At 41.0% G+C, this 22,427-nt stretch overlaps 1 protein-coding gene across 2 annotated transcripts; it reads left to right on the top strand.

Moving 5' to 3' along the window:
* Positions 1 to 1,153: 1,153 nt before the first annotated feature.
* prrt4b (proline rich transmembrane protein 4b) lies at positions 1,154 to 22,283 on the top strand. Of its 2 annotated transcripts, XM_030720250.1 has the most exons (5): positions 1,196 to 1,249; positions 5,284 to 5,362; positions 6,666 to 7,810; positions 12,841 to 12,966; positions 19,684 to 22,283. In XM_030720250.1, coding segments are annotated over exons 2-5 (3,297 nt in total). In that variant the 5' UTR covers positions 1,196 to 1,249; positions 5,284 to 5,360; the 3' UTR covers positions 21,708 to 22,283. The 2 variants fall into 2 exon arrangements, with proteins under 2 accessions (XP_030576112.1, XP_030576110.1); XM_030720252.1 differs by lacking the exon at positions 5,284 to 5,362 and having other exon boundaries at positions 1,154 to 1,249.
* Positions 22,284 to 22,427: the final 144 nt, after the last annotated feature.

The raw sequence follows: 22,427 nt of genomic DNA, 5'->3' as shown, positions 1-22,427 counted from the left end.
ATGCATAAACACAGACAGAGATGGAGACACTGCTGCAATGATGCATGGCACCAAACACATTCCACAATAGCTGATAACTGTTGGATAGGAACACGTGCGTATCCAGACACTTTTTTGTTGATTCCAGTAAAAAAAAAAAAAGGATGTCAGCATGTGCTTGACGATGGCTGCAACTGCTTTTTGTGTACTAATTGCAAACTTCCCACAACAAGGGAGCTACCATACATACACACAAAGGGAAAGTGTAAGAAACGTTACTCGTATTTTAGTTTCTCTCATCAGTGAAGCATGAGCAGAGCACATGCTGTTATGTACATAAAACAGAAGCTCATTTTAAAGAATACTTTGGACATAAACGTGACAAAAGATTACAAGCCAAATTAATTACTGATGTAATTTGTTTGCTTGTTTACAATCTGTTCCCGCTCCTCTTGTGTTTTTCTACATGTTGAATGTAGCAGCATCATCACGGAACCAGGTGAGTATATCCTGCCAAGAACATATATACAAAGAAATTATATAATACTAACAAAACACATGCTGACATTAATGTGTCTGTAGACAGCAAATAGGCAGTGAGTGATGTGTGATGTTATTACAGAGGAGCTCGAGGTAGTTGAACGGTTCAACAAAGTGTGAAACTGTTACACAAGAGATTGTGTTTCACCTGCTGTCATTTTTGCTACTTAAACCTACTCACACTTTAGTTACAAGGACAAGAGATCGCATAGGGATATTGCTTGTGGACAGTTTGAGGACACTGACAAATCAACATAGTCTGAACACGTGCTTTGGGTCTGTGTGCTTGTGCGGCTGCAAAAAGTCACCATCAGCACATGTGATATTAGTTCTGGATTTAAAAAGCGGCAGCAAATAAATGTTACTAGCTTTTAGAATGTGTCTGTGTGTGCGTGTGCACATGCATGGTAAAGGCTTGTGTCTGTCATTTTTAAGCATGTGTGTTTGTCCAGGGCTGTGAGTGATCTCCGCTAATGAACAATTTGTCCAGCGAGGTGTGACCACAGGCATTGTGATGGTGGCCACACAGTGGACTACAGATGCAAAGAGTGAGAGAAAGAGAGAGAGAGAGTGAGAGAAAGAGAGAGAGAGAGAGAAAGTGGGAGGGAGGGTAGGAGACTGGAACTCTGTTCCACAGAGGCAAACCTACATAGGCTCAGAAACACGATCTTGCCTGCAGCACACACACTCGCACACCGCTGGCTGTGGATCTTATTTCATACATCTGCAGGTAAGCAGCTGACATGTTTTCACCTTCCAGTTCCTTTCTCTGTCTGTATGTGTATTTTAATCAGCTGGTCCTGACCAATAATTAGAGATGTGTGGGTATGGCTCCTGTGATGCAGCTACATGCTGGTATACACACTCTAGCTGCAGTTTTACGCACTGATACTCACAAACATTCTGGATTTTATCAAGCACATATAAAAGGAGGGGGTCGTGGTTGATGTTGGTGTGTTGATCCATCAGGATCAAGGGGATCAGTGAGGGTAAATCTATTTGTGTTGTGCATGAGTGTATGTGTGTTCCTGTCAATGAGGCATCTGAATAAATCTGATATTTAAAGATACTAGCATCTTTATTTTTCACTCGTGTGATTTCATTTAGCAATTGTATCCATGTTCGCTCTTTTCATTTTGTTAGGATGTACAGAAGATGTGTGTGATTTGAAGTTAGCAAAGCAGCAAATGGTCTTGCATGGATCGATTGTTTGTGTGTGTGTGTGTGTTTCTGAGTATGCATGCGTGTGTGTGTGTGTGTGTGTGTGTGTGTCAGGCTGCCCATTTACATGTGAGTGTAGCACGCTTCAAGAAGCCAAACAGCGTAATCCAGAAGGTGCTCAAATTCCTGGGATTAACGAGACGTCTTTGGCTTCAGCTGTCACCATGGCAAAGGCAGCCTGTGGAAAGTCTGCGTTTGAGAGTGTCCTCTATAATAAGCAGGTTCACTGCATTCATCAGCTCTAGAGCTAATACAAGCATTAACCCAGCACAATGTCATTCTCAATCATGAGTAATATATCTCAGGAGTGGTCAAATTGGGATTTATAAAGACGTGCAGTGCATTAGAAGATTAGATTAGAAAAAAAAAAGAATGGCAAAATGACACGTAAGCTGAGAAGATTTTCATACCTGTGTTGCTCCTGTAATGTCATCAGAGGATTCTTGCATGCAGAAATGGAAACCCTGCAGGTGAGAATAGCAAGGAATTAATCTGGTTTGTAAATAGAATGACTCAGGATGTTGTTTGGTTGTCAAGACAACAGGACGGGTTGGGAGTCCAGCTTATAATGCTGCTCATTTGGACACATGTATATGGGTATAGCTATACTTAGACATGAGAACAGCCGTCATGATGGTCAATAATGTCCAGGGACTATTGACTGGTTGCACAATTCCATTTGTGCACATGTTGCTGCTAACATATTGGTTACAATTCAGCACATCAGAAGGAAAAATTAGTAGAAATTATGACAAATGAGGAAAGATACACAAAAATTTAAAAGGGGCAACTAGTAGTGGTTTGAACCTGAACTCCCATAGTCTGCATGTGTCCTTGAGCACGATACTGGTGCTCACATCATGTGAATGTGTGTATAATAGGAATGTAAGAGTTGTTTTATGTATAATATATGTATATAAGAAGTACTGAATGATTGTTTGTATTAGTCTTATCACAAGGCAAGCAACAGCACCATCCCCATACTGTAATCGATCTGCATTAGGAGCCAACCAGTCTAAACGCAGATGGTGTCACTAATCTACAGGCAAAATAAACCTCATAGTTGCTTATTTTTAAGCAACTATGAGGTTGCTTATTTAAAAAAAAAAACGCAGTGGGCATATCAAAGCAACGTAACTGCCACTATGGAAGCAGAATTTGTTCAGTAAGTCTGTTGATGCATATTTTAGTTTTCAGTATTGTTACAGCATGTTATACCATTTAATTATTATGGAACAAAGAGCATATAGTAGTGCTGAAAGATAATAACTAAACAGTCACACAGTAGAAGAATATTTATGAGGATCTAAAGCACAATGAAACAAATTTGTGATACATGCCATTTGAACTGACAGACACACATTCAGATTGTAATTTTTGGTTTGGTTGTTTAGTGCCTCTCTGATATGGATGCCTTGTGACACTGAATAATATTTAAAAGCCTTTTTGAATTTTATTTAAGTTAGCTCTTTAGATGGGAGCATTTGAAAAACAGAGGACCTAACAGCATGTAGGAGGACGCGCGTGCGCTCATATGCAATTGCACCTACACATAACCATGGAAATAATACTAGAGTGAAAACTACTGCTTGTAAATATGTACACCCACACAGCAGACTCAGAAAAAAAAACAACTATCACCCACAACAGTAGCCATTTGCAGGGAGGTAAATTACTCCATTATCCTGGACTATGTCATTGATTGTCAGACCTTCCCGTGCTTATAGAGGGTTTGTTAAATAGTAATGACATTGGCTGCAGTCAATTCGTCTCCATTTGTGACTCCCCCCTCTGTACAGCCTCTCCATTTCAATCACTCAGGAGAAACCCAAGCCTCTACTACGGTCACAAGGTTCCAATTTCTTATACATTTTTTTTTTCATTAATTCTAACAAGGCTGCCCTAATGTGAATGCATTCACAACAGTGGGGCTTGTATCGCCATAGTTTTGATTAATTGAGAAATAGGATATTTTCACTGAGAAACGTGAGTTTCAGATTCCTAATGATCCTGGAGAAAATATCAAGTGGGTGCTTCCTGTAAACACAGACACACAGAGACTAAAAATGAAAGCCAGGAGTCTGTTGACAGAGTTAATAAAAGAGGTTCTGGCCAGCAAACTAAAATGAGCATCAAGGAGACTGCCGCAGAGTTTACTCTCCTGAACTAACAATGTCACAATTGAATGTCAATATGGTGTTTTGTTTTTTGTTTTTTTTTCTCCTCGGCTGCCCTTGTCTTTTTCTCTCTGTCTCTACCTCTATCTCTGCTCCGTTGAGCACACTACAGCACCAGGCCCCCTCATCTTTGTCAAGAGCAGTGAGACAAAACGCCAGCAAAATAATAGGGACTTGCATATTCCCCACAGCCACTTTTTTATAGTTCCTTTCCACTTGCTCGACTGCCTGTCAAACCAGACAATGCCTACAGGAGGTATGCATTTGATGTGGGGAAGAATGTAACAGGAATGTTAAACGCAATGACATTAAAGCTCGAGCTGAGTGGGATTTTGGAATAATTAGTGGTTTTGTAGCAAGATTATGAGATTGTTTAAATTTGACTCTGACAATTTGTGGTTGTGCATTACTTACAGGCTGCTTTGTTTACATGTTAAAGCTGCTGCCATCAGTTTTCATAAGGTCATGTGAGAGTGTGTATATGAAATGTGTCACCCACAAAGAACTACTACCTGACTCTGAAGTTACCTCGCCTCTAAACTGCTATAAAGTATTACTTATTGTTTTAGTATTCAAGTGATTTAATGTACTGCTTTTAATTTTTCTTTCATTTCTCTCATCTTTTTCTTTTTTTTTTGGTCTTTTTTTGACCAAACTGCAGATGAACACATTGGAGCATTTAGAATCTTGAGCGTTAATAATTTACCCCAAAAAGTAAATAGAAAAAGAAAGCTAAAGAGAGCACAGTGAATACTAGATGTAGATTCATCTGTTTACATGCAACTAAACTTTTGAAGGCAATGTGTTCACTGCCAGATTACTTTTGGAATATGCTACTCCTAGTCTGTCAGCCAATCAAATATTAAGTCAGGATAGGGTAGAGGGTAGAGTAAAGTTAGTAAGTAAATTTAAATATGTTACTGGAGATATTAAAATAATCCTGACTTTGAAAATGAAAATTTTCATGACTAAAAGAAACAAAAACATCAACTTCTAACTAACTAAACTTCTATTTTGTTTAGTTTAAGATTGAGCAAACTAAGTACTGAATTGCACAAGTGCTTCCAGTGAATGCACTGAAAAGGAGATATCATAGATAACAAATCGTGCTTATTCGGGAATTGTGCAGTCATACACTAACATAAGCACTCTACATGAGTTTCCCATTTACCACACTGCAGGACACTAAATGAAAGTGATACTAAAGTGAAATGTGAGAATGTTAACCAAAATAAATTATACATATTCCCTGCTGTCTAAATAATTGATGACTGATAAATTAAATCAACAAAAAGGGCAACTAGGGATGAAAGACAATTTGCCCCATGCTTCAACTAGATGCTTTCTCCTTTTTGTAATCCTGCAGGAACTGCTGTCAGAATGTCTTGAAGAATTCAAGAAAGTGTGCGCGCGTGGGCGTGTGGATCTACAACAGAACACTACATGTAGGCGAACAAGTGGTGCTAACATGCAGAGTCAGGTCCAAATTCATCTACAATCATATCACTGTATGCATGAAATGCGACTGTATGCAGGTTGGCTGGGGCATGCTCAAACAGACAGGGATCTAAAAACAATCTTCCCTTCCTGGAATCAGATTTTCCTTCTGTTCCGTCAAAATGCTAAAAGCGGGGAGTGTGTGGGAAGCTTTATATTTGACCCCCCTGGTTGTTAGTCTTCATATATGAGCATCTGACTGTGTGTTCGGGTTTGTTTCATTCCTTCAGGCGGGAAGAGAGGGGGAGATGACTGGACAAAGCCCTGTCTTATTGATCTCAAGTGTGTGCGTGCAAAAGAAAGCAGCAAAACTTGAGAGATCAGAGTTAACAGGCATTTCTTTGAGGGGAAAAAGAGAGAGAGAGAGAGAGTTGTAAATAAACTTATCATAGTGAAAAAGAAAAGTTGACAATGAAGAGGAAGTGTGAAATGACACTGATAAGAAGAATGAGAACATCGTAGAGACGCTTCACTGTGATAGTGGTTTTCAGTGAATATTGATGCTTTTTTTTTTTTTCACTCCCACACAAACAGACCTTTCTCCGCTGCTTTAAAGAACAAATAAATCAGAGATTGAAAGAGAGCAAGACCAAAGCTGGGAGTTATTGAGGGGGGACTTAAGTACAGCTATGCATACAGGTTGTTGTTCTCGCAGGGGAAATTCCTTTGGTGCTCCAGTCTTTTCACTGAGGCAACAGGCTAGTGACTTTGAACCATTCAACGCTCCACAAAAGAATAAGTGGACTCTCTATTCTTCTCAGAGTCTAACCTCCCCCAACCCAACTCTTATACATTATTTCTCAGCCACTCCTTGTGGAATAGGATGTATATGGAAGGAAGTTCCTTTTCTAATTGGTCAGTCCCTGTAACAGCCCAACCACTGTGACACAGTAAGCACATGAGCAACAGCATGGCATAAATACTGACCACCACATTTGACAGAACACCACTAATTGTGGGGTGTCCATAATACGTAAGCGCTTGTTGTGATTTGTGGTGGCTGACATATTTTTTAAGCCTGCTAACTTCAGCAGTCCCCTGTAATGGGTGGCATCATTTCTGTACTTTTTTTTTGCTTTACAATCTGGAAAAAGAGCTAAAAAAGCAGGTCATGCTCTAAGAAACAAAACCTCAGCCTTCCAAAAATGTGAACAGATGCAAATTCTATCAAGTTTTCATCAACTCAAATTTAGCTGTCAAAGAGCGGATGAAAAGTGTGTCACTGGTGTCCTGTGTGTTCTTGTCTTCTAGGCCGTTTTGCTGGCAAGCCCTCCAAACCCATCTCAGGGAGCAGGAGAATGAAGAACAACATGTGACCGATCTGTGCACCACTGTTGACAGCATGCTTCGCCTCCACTGGACCTTGGCCTTCTTCTTTTGGTATTTTTTGCTACTTCACAGACAGGCTGTGGCTGATGAAGAGGCCGCCTGGGGATCAACGGTATCAAGTGAAAACCCACCTGAAAATAAAGCCAGTTCGTATTGGTGGGTCCCATCTCTGCCGAAGCTCCCTTCCCTTCCCAAACTGCCGTTCGGTATCTCCCTTTATGGGGGTTCAGATAGTAAAGGCGAGGTAGCTGCAGTGACCACAGCTGCCAAGGGGCTGACAGAATCAAGTGATCACATCCAAGAAGACTCAGGATCAGGAGAAGGGAGCATTTTTGAAGCGTCTCCGTCACCCACCACTTTAACTCAGGGGCTCCTAACAAGCGTGACAAAGATAAGAAGTGAATCACCTCCCACAGGGACATCAGATTCTCCACACAGCGGCGTAATTCTGAGCAACAATGATACTCTTGTTTCCGACTCCTACTCTCCCACAAGCATCTCTATCAGAAACACTCTGTTCACCAACAGTCCCACCAGCACTAAGGCTCCTGAACAAAATGCAACACATACCCACCCACCACGGGACACAACATGGGCAGCTGAGCCCAGTATGAGTGCCACTGCACAACACCTTCAAGAGGAACACAGCGATCATCGAGCAACTCAAGATTTTTCTCCAGAGGTCTATTCAACAATAGCACCAGAAACTACAGTCCCCACTGCCTTGACATGGGCAGTAGCCCAAACCACAACACCAAACCCAGGATTTGTAGAGACCGCACTGACCAGCAGACACACTCTGGGGCCTGCTACTCACCCTGCTACCCCAGAAACAATATTTATCACAGAACCACAAGATTCATCAGTTAGCAATACCCTCCAAACTGGAGAGTTTGCTACATCAGAAGCCCACAGCACTCAGAGCCGGACTGAGCTGGGCTTCTCAGAGAGCAGGTCATGGGACACGGTGGAAAAGCAAGGGGTAATGTCTACTGCCCCGGGGACCGATCATAAACTAGTCCTGGAATCCACAACTCAGATCCAAAAGGTTAACTTTCCAATAGGAGGTAAGCAAAGTTAAATCTATAGTGGCTGGATTGACTCGATAGATGTGATCAATCATGTGCAGACAGGTCGTTAGTGTTCAATAAATAGCTGTCAAAAGGCTGCAGACAGTTTGACTTGATCGATGATGTGTCTGACATGGTAAGAAGTCAAAGGTCAGAAATTTGCATACAACTCAGATCCAGATGAATCCCTGTGAACAATCAATCAATACAAGGCAGAACTCAATGTTAAATTTAGGACACAGAAGAAGGAAAAGGTATATTAAAATGCATTACCAGGTAGGTACATCACATGATATTATTCAGTATTTAGTAAGTGGATTAATATTAGGTTGCTGAATCTAATTTCCAGTGGGATGGTGGTCTTGAGAAATGGGAACTGCTTTGCAAGTAAAGCGATCCAAAAAATGTTGAAACCATTGACAAAATGACACATCTTTATTATCTTTCCAAGGCATCAAAGGAGAAAGAAACATCAGAATGTGTTGAGTAATATGTTGTGGGTGGTTAAAATGATATTTTAAGTGCTGGGATGTTGTTTACTGTTTCCATCCATACCCTAAGTTAATTTTACATTGCACAATTGCATCCAGTGAGTAATTTGGGCCACCCTACTACAAAATAATTATCTATCCCTCTAACTATCCCTTTAGCCACCTATGATGTGTTTTCATCAGCAGATCAAGTTCACCAGTGCTTACGTTTAAGCTGGAAAATGGAAGCAGAGGGTATTTTGTTTAAATGTTACGAGGGTTGCTGGCTGGGTGGGGGCTGGGTGGAGGTCTTTCCACATGCACAAAAAAAGGAAAGATGATCTAAAGCAGCTTCTGGTAGCCTTTATGTTGCAGGAGACCCTGACACAACACTGAGGCAATACCGCCTTATCCCTTGCCCATCCCCCAACCACTGGTGGCAGTCTGGTGTCTGAATACTTAACGAGTCCTAGGAGGGAGATCCTCTTCCAAGTACAGACACATTCATCATGTGGGGTCAAAGGTCGGGCCAGGAAATGATGAGTCGATTATTCTCAGCAGTTGTGGATGTGGATGTATACATACAGCAGTGTCCTAGCTTGTGTAGGGCATAACCCTTTTCTGTTTGCGCATATAGATGAGATTATACTTTGATATACTTCAAATGTAATTTTTTAATCTTTATGTAAAGTACAAAATGATTTTAGCCCACAAGTATTTTTTTTTCATCAATTAGGCAAAGCAGTTATAACATTAAAAACAAAATTGTAAATGTTTTCATTTCTGAGCACTTCAAAGCCTCATTGTTCGTGTTCAAAAGGTCAAAATCAGCCTTTGACCTTGAAACGCAGTTGTTTCTGTGCTGTTTACAAAACCGAGAAAAGATTTTTGAGCTTCATCGTGATATTTGCAGTTTGCAGTCTTATTTTGGCAAAAATCTCGAGATCAGAGTTCCTCCATGATTTTTTTTTTTTCCCTGCAACAGCAGTGTTGGAATGCAACCCTTCACAATCTTGTATCACCCAGTCTTGCTTTGGCTGCGGGTATTGAAACTGACAGTTATTATGTTTTGTCTGCGGTGATCAGTGTTGTCTGCACTTGTTTTCAGCTGTGCATGGTGTGGTGGGATACAGCACAGGAGGTGGGTGGGGAGGGCTGCCATGTTCATGTATCAGTATTCTAAGCGCACTCTCAGCGAAACCACCACCTCTCCTGTGGGACCATCCGCTCGCCAGTCGCTGTTCATGGATGCTGAACATGCTTCTTGCCATTTAGTCTCCTCCATGTCTCCCTCCTCTTTTTTGCCTTTTTTTTTTCTCTGTACAAAAAGAAACCCCTGTCACTTTGTTTCATGGATAGAAATGTCGGCTGCGGCTGCTTAAAAGGTTGAAAATGTCCCGACAGGGATGGGAGAAGCTTCTGATCATTCGTGGAGAAATGGAAAGCAGTAAAATAAGTCTGCTTGATGTGGGATTGAACTGGAGCAATGCAGTTTTTAAATGATTACACACTGCCAAAGGATACGGGTGGAAATTAATATGAAACGGAAAGCACAGCAACCCTATATCATCACACATTATCTGTATGAGGTAATTTATCTGAAAGCTGCACAGGGTGAATTGTTTCAGGTGTTGGACACCTTTACCACAAAAAAGGGGTGGGTTTTTACATTGATCCAGGGAGCATTGTCCTTGAGGAGGCTGTCAGGTATAAAAATAAAACAGCAATGCAACAGCAATAGCAAGGTCAATTATGAGAAGAGAGAGTGGAAAAAAAAAGAGTGGAAGAGAACTGGGGGTTGAAAATGTTGGTTTTCTAAAGCCGCTGCTGCAAATTTTCATCCAAAAAGCTGTCCTTTATCCTGCTTTCTTTCCATTACTCTATCCTGTACTAATAGACATTGGCGAGACTAGACCCTCAGCACACTCCATTAATACCTGCAAGGATATATTGTCTCTGTGATCCAAGCACTGTACCCAACAGCTAAAGCGTGGCCAATGACAGAGTAATTGATTATGGAAATGGATACAGAGCATGTGACATGAATATCTGATGCCCTTTTATGGATTTTACATGGAAAATGGGCTTTAGTGCAAATAGAGAACACGGCTAGGGCTTAAATATCATGCTAATCTTCTCACAATACGGGCTTTACCAGCCTGGTTTGTTTTTAGGATTTGACACACAATAATAATAAACCTTACAAAAAGAACTGACTGATGAAGATGTATTCAGCAATGAGATTCATTTAATACTCTAACCCGGACTGATTTTAAAGTAAGAGATGCTCCGAATTCCTGTGTAACTGTATTAAAGATGAACCAAATTAGCAGCAGCATGATGAAATTTTGCGCAAGCTACATTAGAAGCAAAAATCGAGATGAACAACTTTATTATGCCACTATTATGAAACTAATTATCAGTGTATTTGTACAAACCAGTGCACTTATTCTTTTCATCAACTCACGCAAGGCTTTCATAGATAAGTAGGGAGCAATGGAGCGCAATATTGTCATCTGTTTATCATTTCTGGTAGCCAAGGATGATGGGGAGCTCCTGCATCACTGCAGACTGTGTAACTGTGGCACACTAAAATCGACACTACTGCTAATTGTGTTTATTTTCATTTTGGTTGCACATAAATAAATTGAGCTATATCGAGCTGTACCCTGTGGTGAGGAAGGCACTGAGACATCCTTGTCTACTGTGACTGAAAAACAATTGCTTGAGACTTCAAGGTCATGAAGACCAGAAATTATGGATGTACTAATTAGGTGGAGGCATAAATGATAACTCAGCACTAATGTGGAAGGTTGAGCTGTTCAATAAGTAAAGTGGAGATTTAGCATTTCCATATTTAGCTCATGCCTCCCTCTCAACTGTCCTTGTTTTTATTTTGCACTTTCAGCAGTCTCTGTAAAAAGCTGGTCATCAGTAATGTTTGCGATGAGCTACAGAAATGAGTGAGTGAGTGAGTGAGTGAGTGAGTGCACTCTCTCTTAACTCTGTCTTATTTGTGGCAGATCTTATTTGATGTTGTAATGTAATCTATTGCTACAGGCGTCTGCACTGCTGTCTGTACTGCAGATCTGTAGTGATTTGGGCCATGGTGTACACATAAGATAAAATTATCTTCCTAAATAAATGTATAGTAAGAGTAAAAAAATATGACTTTTCCACATACATAGAAACTGTATCTCTCTCTAATATTAAAATGTTTTTGATGTCACATGTAAGTGTGACAAATCCACTGAAATGAGGCCTTTCAGTTTACATCTCTTTAACACTTCCATCCTTAACAGATTGCTTTCTTTTGACTGGCTGCCCCTTGCCTGGCTTCCAAAAACAGAACCCGGCTCTTGTGAAGTCTTGCTCCTCATTTCAGTCACAGCCAGAGACACAGCTCTGCTCATCTGGGGAAAACCTGCACACAAACCAGCATCTAGAGCCTGGAGCCTTAGGTTTTAGTTCACAAGGACTACTTTTACAGACCTTTACATCATTATTTTAAATAGTGCTCATGTTAAATATTAACATCAAACATAGTGACAGAATGTAATGATGTAAAAAGAAATGTTTAATAGGTCCTCTTCAAATTTTTTTATTCTACTGATTCCTTTGTCCAGAGCTCAAATACTTGAAATATGAATTTGTGGTGCAATATGTGCCTTTTTCATTACTCTCTATCTCCTTTAGCTCTCGCTGTGCAGAACAGTGAAGCAACAGATTTATCGTTAGAGACTTTTTAAACTAACAGCTGACTCGGGTACTATCTACTTGACCTAGATTAGTTTCTAAGATAGAAGCTTGCATCGCCTACTTGTAGCTGTTCTGAGTTTTCATAACTCATTATCCTCCACTTTATTTAGTAATTTTCATTAATATTAATTCCAAAGTTGTAGCCTAAAACTGTACCTGGTATCCCATGCTTCATTACACAGTCAGTGCATCAGTTTTTCCCAACTGATTCATTCAGTGCCCCAAATCCTTTCTTGTGCCTTTGTGACTGTTGCACTGTGCTGTAACACGCAATTCCTGTGTGGGTGGCTAACTATGAAAACATTTCATGAGTCAACCATTCTGAACTGAAGGGAAAAGAATGATATGGCCTTGCTGGGTAGTTATTAACATTCTCTATCTCTTGCCATCTTTATTGCATCTTTGCTTTTTTTTTTTCAAGGAACTTAGTAGCTCTAGGAACAGTCTGGATTTGCAGTAGACCAGGACACACCCATACACACACACATAAGGATGCCAATATAATTAGACCACAGAGGCCTATTCTACTGTGCTGTGCTATGGATGGCTGGCTACAACTAAGTGGGTGATAGGCCGATCTCTGACAGAACTGGGTTAAGAAATATAGTTCTTCATTTTCTACCGTGTTAAACCTCAGATGTGCTGTGAGCAGAGAACAGAGAGGGTTAAGTTTCCTTTGGGTAAGCTCCAGATTTGCTAATCTCTCTAACTCAGACTACTTTAGAGATGCCGATGCTATTTAAATTAAATTGACCACTTTGAGATCACTCCTAGGTTAAACTGCACGTGTCTCCCCAGATCTGCCAAGCAAAGAGGATAAGGAGGATGAGATAGGTGTGCTTCCTTCAGCTACACATGATGACGCTGAAATGAGTTTGGCAGGGATTTCCACACCATCCACTAAGCTTCTACGACAGACCACAGGTGAGCAAACACATCCCTTGAGATGTAAACAAACACCAACTTGCTTCAAACTCCAATCCATTCTAGAAGCACGTGTTTGCACTGCCATACTGTTGGGAGGACAAGCAAAAAGACTGCATGCTGTTAGTTTGAGAAGCTGTCCTGTAACTGTTTGAGTATGTATGAATCTGTCAGAAGACTGGGAGAAACAATTATCTCTTGCCTGAAGCTAATTGCTTCCAAATGGAGAAGAAAAGTGCTCATCCAACCTGAGAGCAGAACAGATAGGGACCAATGCCCAACCACTGAACAGATATTTTTCAAATAAATAATTATTGATCCAATGATAATATCTTCAATTACACAAATTAAAACACACAGTAGTATGGATTCTGCTGACCAGTGATTATTGTTGTTACTCATCTTTTGCATTGGTCTAATGCAAAAGATGCTTTCTGGAAATGTTACAAAGCAACGCAGCTCTTTACATAATGGTAATGCAAAAAAAAAAAAAAAAAAAAGCATTATTTGCACTCCACTTTGTATATATTATAGATTTTTTTTAAGTAATTTGTGCTACATATGTATGGAACTATGCTGTCAACAAATCTCTTCAAAAAATAAATTAGAAACATCTGTTTCTATTTCAAAGCTTTCCACGCCTCATTGGATTTTATTAATGGCATGAATCTTTACAGCTCAAAAATGTGAAGTCTGACTTTTGTAAACACTAAAAGCATTTTGGGGAATATATGTGGACTAGCCATTAATTACTGCTAGGAAATGCAGCAGTGCAGGTCACTGAGATGCTTTTAATGAAGCTGCTTGGCAAAGAAGATCAAAATAATAGCAACACTAACAATAAGAATGCTTAGAGAACACACTGCAACAGGATCAAAGCCCTTTTCATTGCATCTGTTGACACTGACAAAAAAAAAATCACATCTATTATTATAAAAGTGTGGCACGGTATAAATGTAAAATGCATATATTAGTCTCCTAATTATTAGTCAATCATAATAAAACTGATTTCTAGTCAGATGTTTGGTAAAGAGATTCACTGTCAGCCCACTTCATGAAGCAGCTGTAACCCAGATTACCTCACCCAGAATAGCAGATACTGTCAAGTGATTTTCAAAAATAGACTTCAAATGTGCCACCTGCTGATTATGGCTGTGCGAGTAAGTAAATTAAATAATAATGTTACTAGTCTATAGATCTAATATTTGATTGTGTTCTCCCAAAAGCAAAATGGGTAAAAAAAAATAATAAATCATGTGCTGCTGAGACTATCTGCTGCACATAAACCGTTTACTGTTGTCATAAAACCTATTCTGTTTACGTAAACAGGCCCACGGCATCGTGTGGAACTGTTTCAGTAAGCGACAGAATCCCCAGCGTTAAATGCCTCAGCACAACTGGCCCTTCCTTAGTATGCATGATCCGATTTCTCCACGAGCTCCAACTAAATTGCTTTTTCTGAAGTGAGCCAAATTGAAGATGAAGGCAATCAGATGAAAACTACACGGATCCCTTAGTTTAATGATACAGAAACAACATGCGGCCAATTAAAGATGGGTGTGGGGCTGTTGTAGTCCATGTAGCACCAGAATAACCCTCTCTACTTTATTATCTTAGCCGGGATACATGTGAGGTGCCTCAGGTGAGACCTTTGAGGATTTATTAGTAAGGCTGAAAGCAATGAAGACATAAACACAGTCCTGTGTACTAATAGTGTTTCCACTGTGGGTTTGCTGATTGATTTGGCTTTTGGCTTTTTTATTTTATCCAGCTTAAAGTGCTGTTAGTAATTATATATTAACTGCAGCAAAAGAGGGTTTAACTTGAAATCAGTGGAGGCCCTGATATAGGCTACAGTGATGCCAGTCAGTAGATTGGTCAGCTGACCACTTTGGATCTGACTGAAATATCTTAGCAGCTTCTGAATGAAATATTTCTAGTCTACAAAGGATGAATCCTCTAAACTTTGGTGACTTTCCCCTACATTTTCCTAAGCCTGACCAAGAGGTTCCCATCTGTGGATTTGAAAACATATTGGATGATTTAAGCACTTTTGTTGCGTATAATCCTGAGTGTAAGCCTCTCCCACTAGAGCTCGGGTGAGAGCAGGGCAAATAAATCTAAACTTTCTCCTCCCTTGTGGCACTGTCTTGTGAAAACCATAAGCAACCTGCCCCGTTTCACAGTATATTCAAAATGCAATCTATTGCTAACTGCAAACAGCTTGCTGTGGCCACATTTACAAAAATCTGCTTCTGCTACTTCAGTGAAGACAACTAATTATTGTTACATAAGCGTCATATAATGAAGAGAAGATGTGAAAATTACCCATTCATTCAGATTTGATGTCTTCGTGTGGAGGTTCTATCTGAGCTTCAAGTGGGTTGTTTCAGGCCAGTCTAGTCCCACCAATTGGCACGTATGAGTTATGAGTGCGGTTATGCTGTGGATGTGTGTGTGCTTTTCATGCTTTGATTGCAAAAGGGCTATATCAATAAACTCTTGAAATAAAGCAATGAAACTCAGGAAGGAATGCTGGACAAAATACAGGCTGGAAGTCAACAGACACAACCTCATTATTAATACATGGGAAGACCTGACTGCAATTACAATTTTGTATTCCATTAAATTAATGTGATGCTTAGATGTTTTTTAATGGAGTTTCAGATGCAACCCTGGTGGTGTTAAAGACTCTGAGAGCAAGCAAAGAAATAAAAAGATTAAATTAAGTTGAGGCTTGCCACAATTAAATTGATTTAAAATTACAACCAGAAGGAAAAAGTGAGGAATAAGAATATTCCTAAGGATCAATATTTTTCACTGATGCTCAATAGAGAGAGGCAAAAAATTAAGAGCCTCCTTAAGATCAACGGATATGAAACTACCTCCTGCTGGCCAATCGGTTTTCTGGAAAATAGTATCACCATTCACAGAGGACCCACTTGGACCTTGATGCACAAGTAATAAGATGGTGTATAGTTTTTAAGCATACCCTGATCCATAGCTGGTTAGGTCTGTAGCATAAGTTAACATGGTGAGGCAGAATGGTAAGAAACCACCTCTGCAACACTGTAAAGCCAGAGTTCACTATGAAGTTGCCTCACTGAGCCCCAAATCCTGCTGCTTACGCTGGGCATTATTTTGGCATGTCCAAGACAGCTGCTGTTCCCAGCCTCAGCAGTGACATGTCTTTATTACTGAATGTTAGCATGCTAACACAAAAATGCTGAATTGTAAAATATGTGAGTACTGCCACTGCAAGCATTTTACGGCAGCATGCCGCTGTTAGCAGTGAGCTCAAAGCACCATCATATGTCTCACAGAGCGGCTCGTTTTGTATCTGCGATGCAAACAACTTTCATGAGATTGTATTTTGTTTGTAACGATAGTTATGACCTCTGAGTCCACAAAAAGCCCTCTTCTGGTCTGCCTGTCTAAAAAGTTACCAACATGAAAGGCTAGAGTGTGTCAGATAATCAGTGGTGGAGCAAGTGTCAAAGCCACCAGCACATACCAAACCCCATTGAGGATGTTCAGTTGGACAGCAGCTCAGATGGGACACTTATTGACATGAGGAAAGAAAACAGGGCAATCATTCAATACCCATCACATTTTCCACTTGGTCTGCTTCACTGGAATCCAAGTCACTGCCCTGGAAAGCAAACAAGTGGGCAGACAGATCATTGAAACAATGCATATAGTGGACTACACCTACTTTATCAGTGGCCCCCACATTCAAAATGTCTGCAGCTGTGTGTTTGTTTAATACTCAAACCACATTCCCACACAGCTACTGTCTGCTATTAAAAGATGACACAGTCGGACTCTTGTGGTGCAGGTTTTTGAGAGCACATAGACCCTTTCTATGCTACTAGTGCCATTAATTTCACAACATAATTCTAGTTTATTTTTATTTGAGAATAATGAGACTGAGATTAATTTATTGCATTTTGCACTGATGCAATGTAGACTTTGAATTAACCAGTTACATTATTAGCATTATATATTATTTCATTGTAGTGGAGAAAGAATTATTGCTGGCCTTGATTGAGCTTTTGATTTTTAGTTGTGCTTGCTGCACTGCACTAGCAGTGCTTGTCAGTCTGCTCTATTTGTCCAGACTAGAATATTGTGTTACAGACATCACACATTCCCAGACAATGACTTCTAATGACACTGGTGAGCTCTGACTTTTCCAATCATGGCATCATGAGGTTGACTTTTGCATCTTTAGCTTTCTCATTTTGTCAGACTAGCAGTCCAAAGGTGCTCTATTTGTCACAGAGGTGGTTTATTTTCCACACACATCAGGACTCTGTGTTTATAATTCAGTTTATTTTTTCCTGGCAAATTAAATGTGAGAACGGAACAGGATGTTTAGTCCTTTTGCTTAACTGACTTAATGGCTGCACAGCGTGTACTTAGCAGAGCAGAATTGTGTGAATGTGTGGTAAATGTGACTGTGCTGACTGCTGACTTGTACGTTTACATCTCTTTCCTGCTCTTAACAATACAGCATGATACCGATCCTGAATGATCATCATGAGAGAGACGTGTAAGGGAGCCATCCTGAATGTTGCTATTAAAGATTCACCAAGTCTTAATTAAGAAAAAGAAAAAAAAAACAGTGCATCAGGGCAAAAAATAAAGCCACTCATAAAAAAAATCAATCCTTGTTTTTTCCTCCCGCTGCTCAGGAACAGCTCAGAGCATGAAATAAAACTGCTGCATCACACTTAGAGATGCATGGGGAGCCTGCAGAGCCAGCTTGGATTTCCTCAAGCTTGATGTTTTCATCAGAGCCTTGGGCTGCGATTCAGCTCTGAGGTCAGGAGATAAATGACAAAACAAACACAGGCGAGCAGCAGAGAGGTGCTTTTGAATCAGCCCAAGTGGATCCTCACGAGTAGAAACTCCTCTTCTACTCATGAGGATCTGACGATGGCTTTGTTCACAAGTTGATTACAAATCCATGTAAATGCAAGAATACACACACCAAAATGAACACACCTAGGCACAGACTTTATGGAAAAAATAAGAAAAAAATAATGAGAGAAGTTTTTTTTTTTTAAAAAAAACTGTCAACCATTCTCTTTCCATCTGGAAGCTGCAGCTGCCATACATTGGGTCTATACACTTGGAAAATGACCAGGAAAAGCACAAAACATAAAGCATGGGAAGAGACTTGTAAAGCTCAGGGCTGTCAAAGCGAAAACTGTCTCCGCTCAAAAATAACAAGCCCACCTATGGGAGTTTCCCCTTCTGAAGCCAGGAGTCAAAGCGAAATCGAAAACAAAAGCGCGAATTAGGTGACCGGGACAGGGTGGGATGGGAAACACAAGAATATAACCCATAAAAGACTTAAAAGAAAAATGCAAAACCACATGAATTCCACTTTTATTTTCACTCAGGAAAAAAATTAGACATCTTTGGCCTATAAGCAAAGATTTGGGGGTTTTGTGGCTCTGACGTCTACACATTCATGTTCTTAAACAGGCACGTAAAATTACCGCCATATATGATGTATTCTCCAGTTAACGCTAGATCCATTTCAATTACTGTTGCAGACAAAAGTAATGGGAGTGCCTTTTATCTGTATTTAGCCAATTTTTAATCAATAATAACATTACTTTCTGACATGTAAATGATTCCAAAATATATTTATGAGTGTACACTTCATTAAATCTGCCTGCTGTGTGATTTAATATGCTGTCAGTTTAATCTACCTGTTTGTCTCTGTGGTCTCTTTTAGCACCTGGCTTTTTATGGTGGAGTTATTGTCTCTGATAAGCCTGCAGCAGAATGACTAATGATCCTGTGTGTGTGTGTGTGTGTGTGTAAATCCCAGATATGCAGTTAGAAGCTGTTTCTCTTCAGCTGCATTAGAATACATATTCCTTATAAGCTGCCAGTGTTAGAAAGGGTCCTTTTTTGTAGCATGCACGTGGGGTTGGTGATGTTTTATGAAAAAGAACAAGCACCAGGATGTGAAACTCAGTGATGTAGAGACTAGAAGACTGAAAAATGTTTGTCTTATTGCCCATCTGTGAGACATTATGCTGTGTTAAGTGCCTTGTGTACATCTCATTCAAGTAATTGAAGTGCATAAACATGTACAGGGTAGATGAGCTTTGCAGACGTCTCTGAATTTCACACGAATACACATACGCTTGGCTACTCCTTAATTTCCAAAGCCAAGCCACTTCCTCTGCAGTGCTAAAACATGTCTAACAAAATCATAATTAACTGTAGCTGCATGGAAACTCCAGATGGCTTACGTAACGCAAGAACTAGCTCTGCGGTTCTGAGTGGGCTGATCTCACTCACACACACACACACACACACACCCCCACACTTAGCCACACATGCATACCTCTTCTTTTGGGTCTCGCTTGGTTTGAACTGCTTACAAGCTTTTATACAGGATTAGCACATTAGGAGAACATCAGTCTTTCACCATCCTGGACCAGAGCCATTTGTTTTCTGATTCAGATGGTTTTATGACTAAATGCTTCTGGGTGTTTTCATGGGAGGACTATTAGCACATTTTCAAGTGATATGAGAGTGTAAAAGTGCATGTTTACAGCTACTGCTATGTCTTCTTTTCCTGTCGTTCCAAGTATTCACTCAAATATTAGCCTTTCTACCAGCTGTTCAAAATAAAGTTGATAAAAATCATGTTATCCTTTTTTTTTCTTTGTTTTTTTTATCCTGTAGACATTCCCTCTGAAACTCCACATATACTTCTGTATACTGAAGACTGGATGACCTCCTCTACAGACGTCATTAAAAAACACTGTAACCTCTCCACCACGTGGGATTCCACAACCTACTCAGATGTTAGGCCCACAGAAAACACCACTGCCACAAACCAGTCAAACAGCCCCTTTCTGATGCCAGCTCCACCGATGTTGGTGCCCTTGTACACGGACTGGAACAGTGCCATGGCCACGTGGGGCCTGGCCTGGGAGGCGCATGTTTACGGCGCTGGTTGCATCTTTGCAATGCTTACACTAGCCTCAGCACTCAATCTGCTCTGCTTACCACTGCGATGCCCATCTGGTTGTGGCTACTTTGCTCTGGTAAGCCTGTTCCTATTAGCTGCTGGCTGTACCAGGTCCTTCTCACTCCTGTATGATGCCTATGGCCACGAAGACCGTTTACCCTCCACAGAGGCTTCGCTGATGCTCTACGAAGCACCTTTTCCCTGCCTCACTGCAGCTTTCGGTCTGGTTTTCCTTCTCCTTTCCATGCGCTCAAGGATGCAGCTTTCCTATTCAGCCTTCCAGAGACCCTGTTTCCTGGCCTGCCTGGTTGTCCTGCATTTTGCCGCTGCATTCGGCCCAGTTACATTACTAAAGTTCTACCGGCAAAAGCCTCCTCTGTGCCTCTTTCTTTCACTCATCTCCCGGGGAGCCTTTGTGGCACTGGCAACTTTTCTATCAACTGCTTATTTTGTCTTCTATATCTACGTGCGGGCAGACTCAAAGCACATCTATCACCTAAATAATACATCTCCAACACCAGCTGAGCGCTACAACCGCTGCCCCTTTGCTGAAAGCCGCGAGTGGGATCGAGCTGCTGTAACGGTGTGTCTTTCAGCATTGTTTTCTTTGGCGTGTGCAGGACTTCAGTTATATGCAATGCTCAATGCAATGGGCGTTGCAGGTGGAGAGGAGGTCTTCCACCCTTGGCCATGGTGGGCGTTTCAGTTTAGCTGCAGACTTTGCGAGCTTGGGGTTTGTCTCACCTTGGCCTTAGTGGTTGCACAGCCAGTTTATTGTTCTGACCACCTTCCAGCTGCTGGAAGTTGTTGGACTGAACTGTTGGCATCCAAGTCACCCATCCTGCCTGGGAGCTACCAGTGGACTCTGAGTCAGCAAGAGAAGCTTGCTATTGTTGACACTGTTGGACTCGGAGAGACCGAGAGCCTCCCTCTTTACACTCTGATGGACGAAAGGCTTGGCAGTAGTCTGAATGGCCTGGACCTTCTCTACCACAGTAACCGGGCCTTGGCTTACCGAGACCTGGACTTGGGTTTGCAGAGTTCAGAAAAACCTGAAGATACAGGAGGCAGAGAGCCCTCGGGGGCATCTTCATTCACCAGTGACTCCACCGCAGACCTTCGCCCACCTTCACCTATCAACCTGCGTCGCAGCATAGATGAGGCACTCTTCAGTGAGGCCCTGTTTCCCATGAGCCTCTTCAGCCCAGCTAGGCCTTTTCAGTGCAGTGACCAATCAGTTAACAAGCACTGGACACTTCCCAGCAATAGCCTCTGTGATCCTGTCTCAACTGACCCTGGCCTTTATCGGACCTCCTCCTGCGTGGAGATAGCCTCTCAACCCCAGCCACCTGAATCTCAGGGTGTTGAAGGTGCTCCACCATCTCCCTCCCTGAGCTCTTCTTCCAGCTGTTCATCACCGGACCATTGGAGGGACAGCTCTTCCTCCTCTTCCCTCTACCGAGCCTCTCTTGGAAGCTCGCTGATCCTCTGCACAAGCCCAGAGGGACATGCACGACAGCTTTTCCAACAAGGCGGCACGGGTAATGTGGCATCCTCTGGCCACCAGGCCCAGGCAAACCTGCAGAGGCACTATCACACATTGGGAGCAGCCTCACAAGAGAGCCTGGACCTAGACGTGTCGACTGACGCAGACCGATCTGTTCAGGAGGAATTCATCAGTGTTTGCCGACAAATCGACGCTTTGAGCATCTGCAGTGAGACTATTGATTTATAAAAGAGAGTCTGGTCAATCAAGGGTTATACTGAGGACTTTAGGGTGACTACTATGTGCAGCAAGCTGACTGTCAAGGATTTTACAAATCGATGGTGTATGAAGATCTACAGCTGCCAAAATAAAGTTTTCAAAAGGCTTTCTTATGTGGTAAAAGTCAGTGAGGGTTTAAGTGCCAAGAATGTCTAAAGCCAAACAGTAATTTGTAACTTTTACATGTTTGATAAAAGCAAGTGAAGTTTGATACATAGTCGTCTATTGAGTGGTAACGTAACAAGAACTGATTTGTACAAACAATTTTCTTGCATTCCAACATTCCGATAGCTAGTACTGTGAGTGAATTAAGCACTTATTACATACTACTGAGCTCATATGGTTTCAAATTCTACAAAAACCTAATGTTACATGAGTGGGATTTAAATAAAGTTTCTCAAGCTTAAAAAAAACAAAAAGAACTTCATACCAATAAGCTACACATCTTATTTGCAGTTATGCAGCAGTGCCCTCTACTGGTATTATGCACAATTTAGCACATGCTTCTATATAAACAATCCAGACAGTATCTTAATGACCAACTTACTAACTTATTTATGTTTTAATATAACTTTGTCAACCTATTGTTTAATAAAGTTTGTTTTTATAGTAATCTGGCTTCTTCTCTTTGAAGTTCAAAGTGATATCTTGAAGCTTGCATCTCATACAAAAAAAACAAAAACATACAAA

Source organism: Archocentrus centrarchus, chromosome 23 (assembly GCF_007364275.1).
Source record: "Archocentrus centrarchus isolate MPI-CPG fArcCen1 chromosome 23, fArcCen1, whole genome shotgun sequence".
Lineage (NCBI taxonomy): Eukaryota > Metazoa > Chordata > Actinopteri > Cichliformes > Cichlidae > Archocentrus > Archocentrus centrarchus.
The sequence above is the reverse complement of the archived record's forward strand: the minus strand, read 5'-3'. Positions and strand labels throughout refer to the sequence as shown.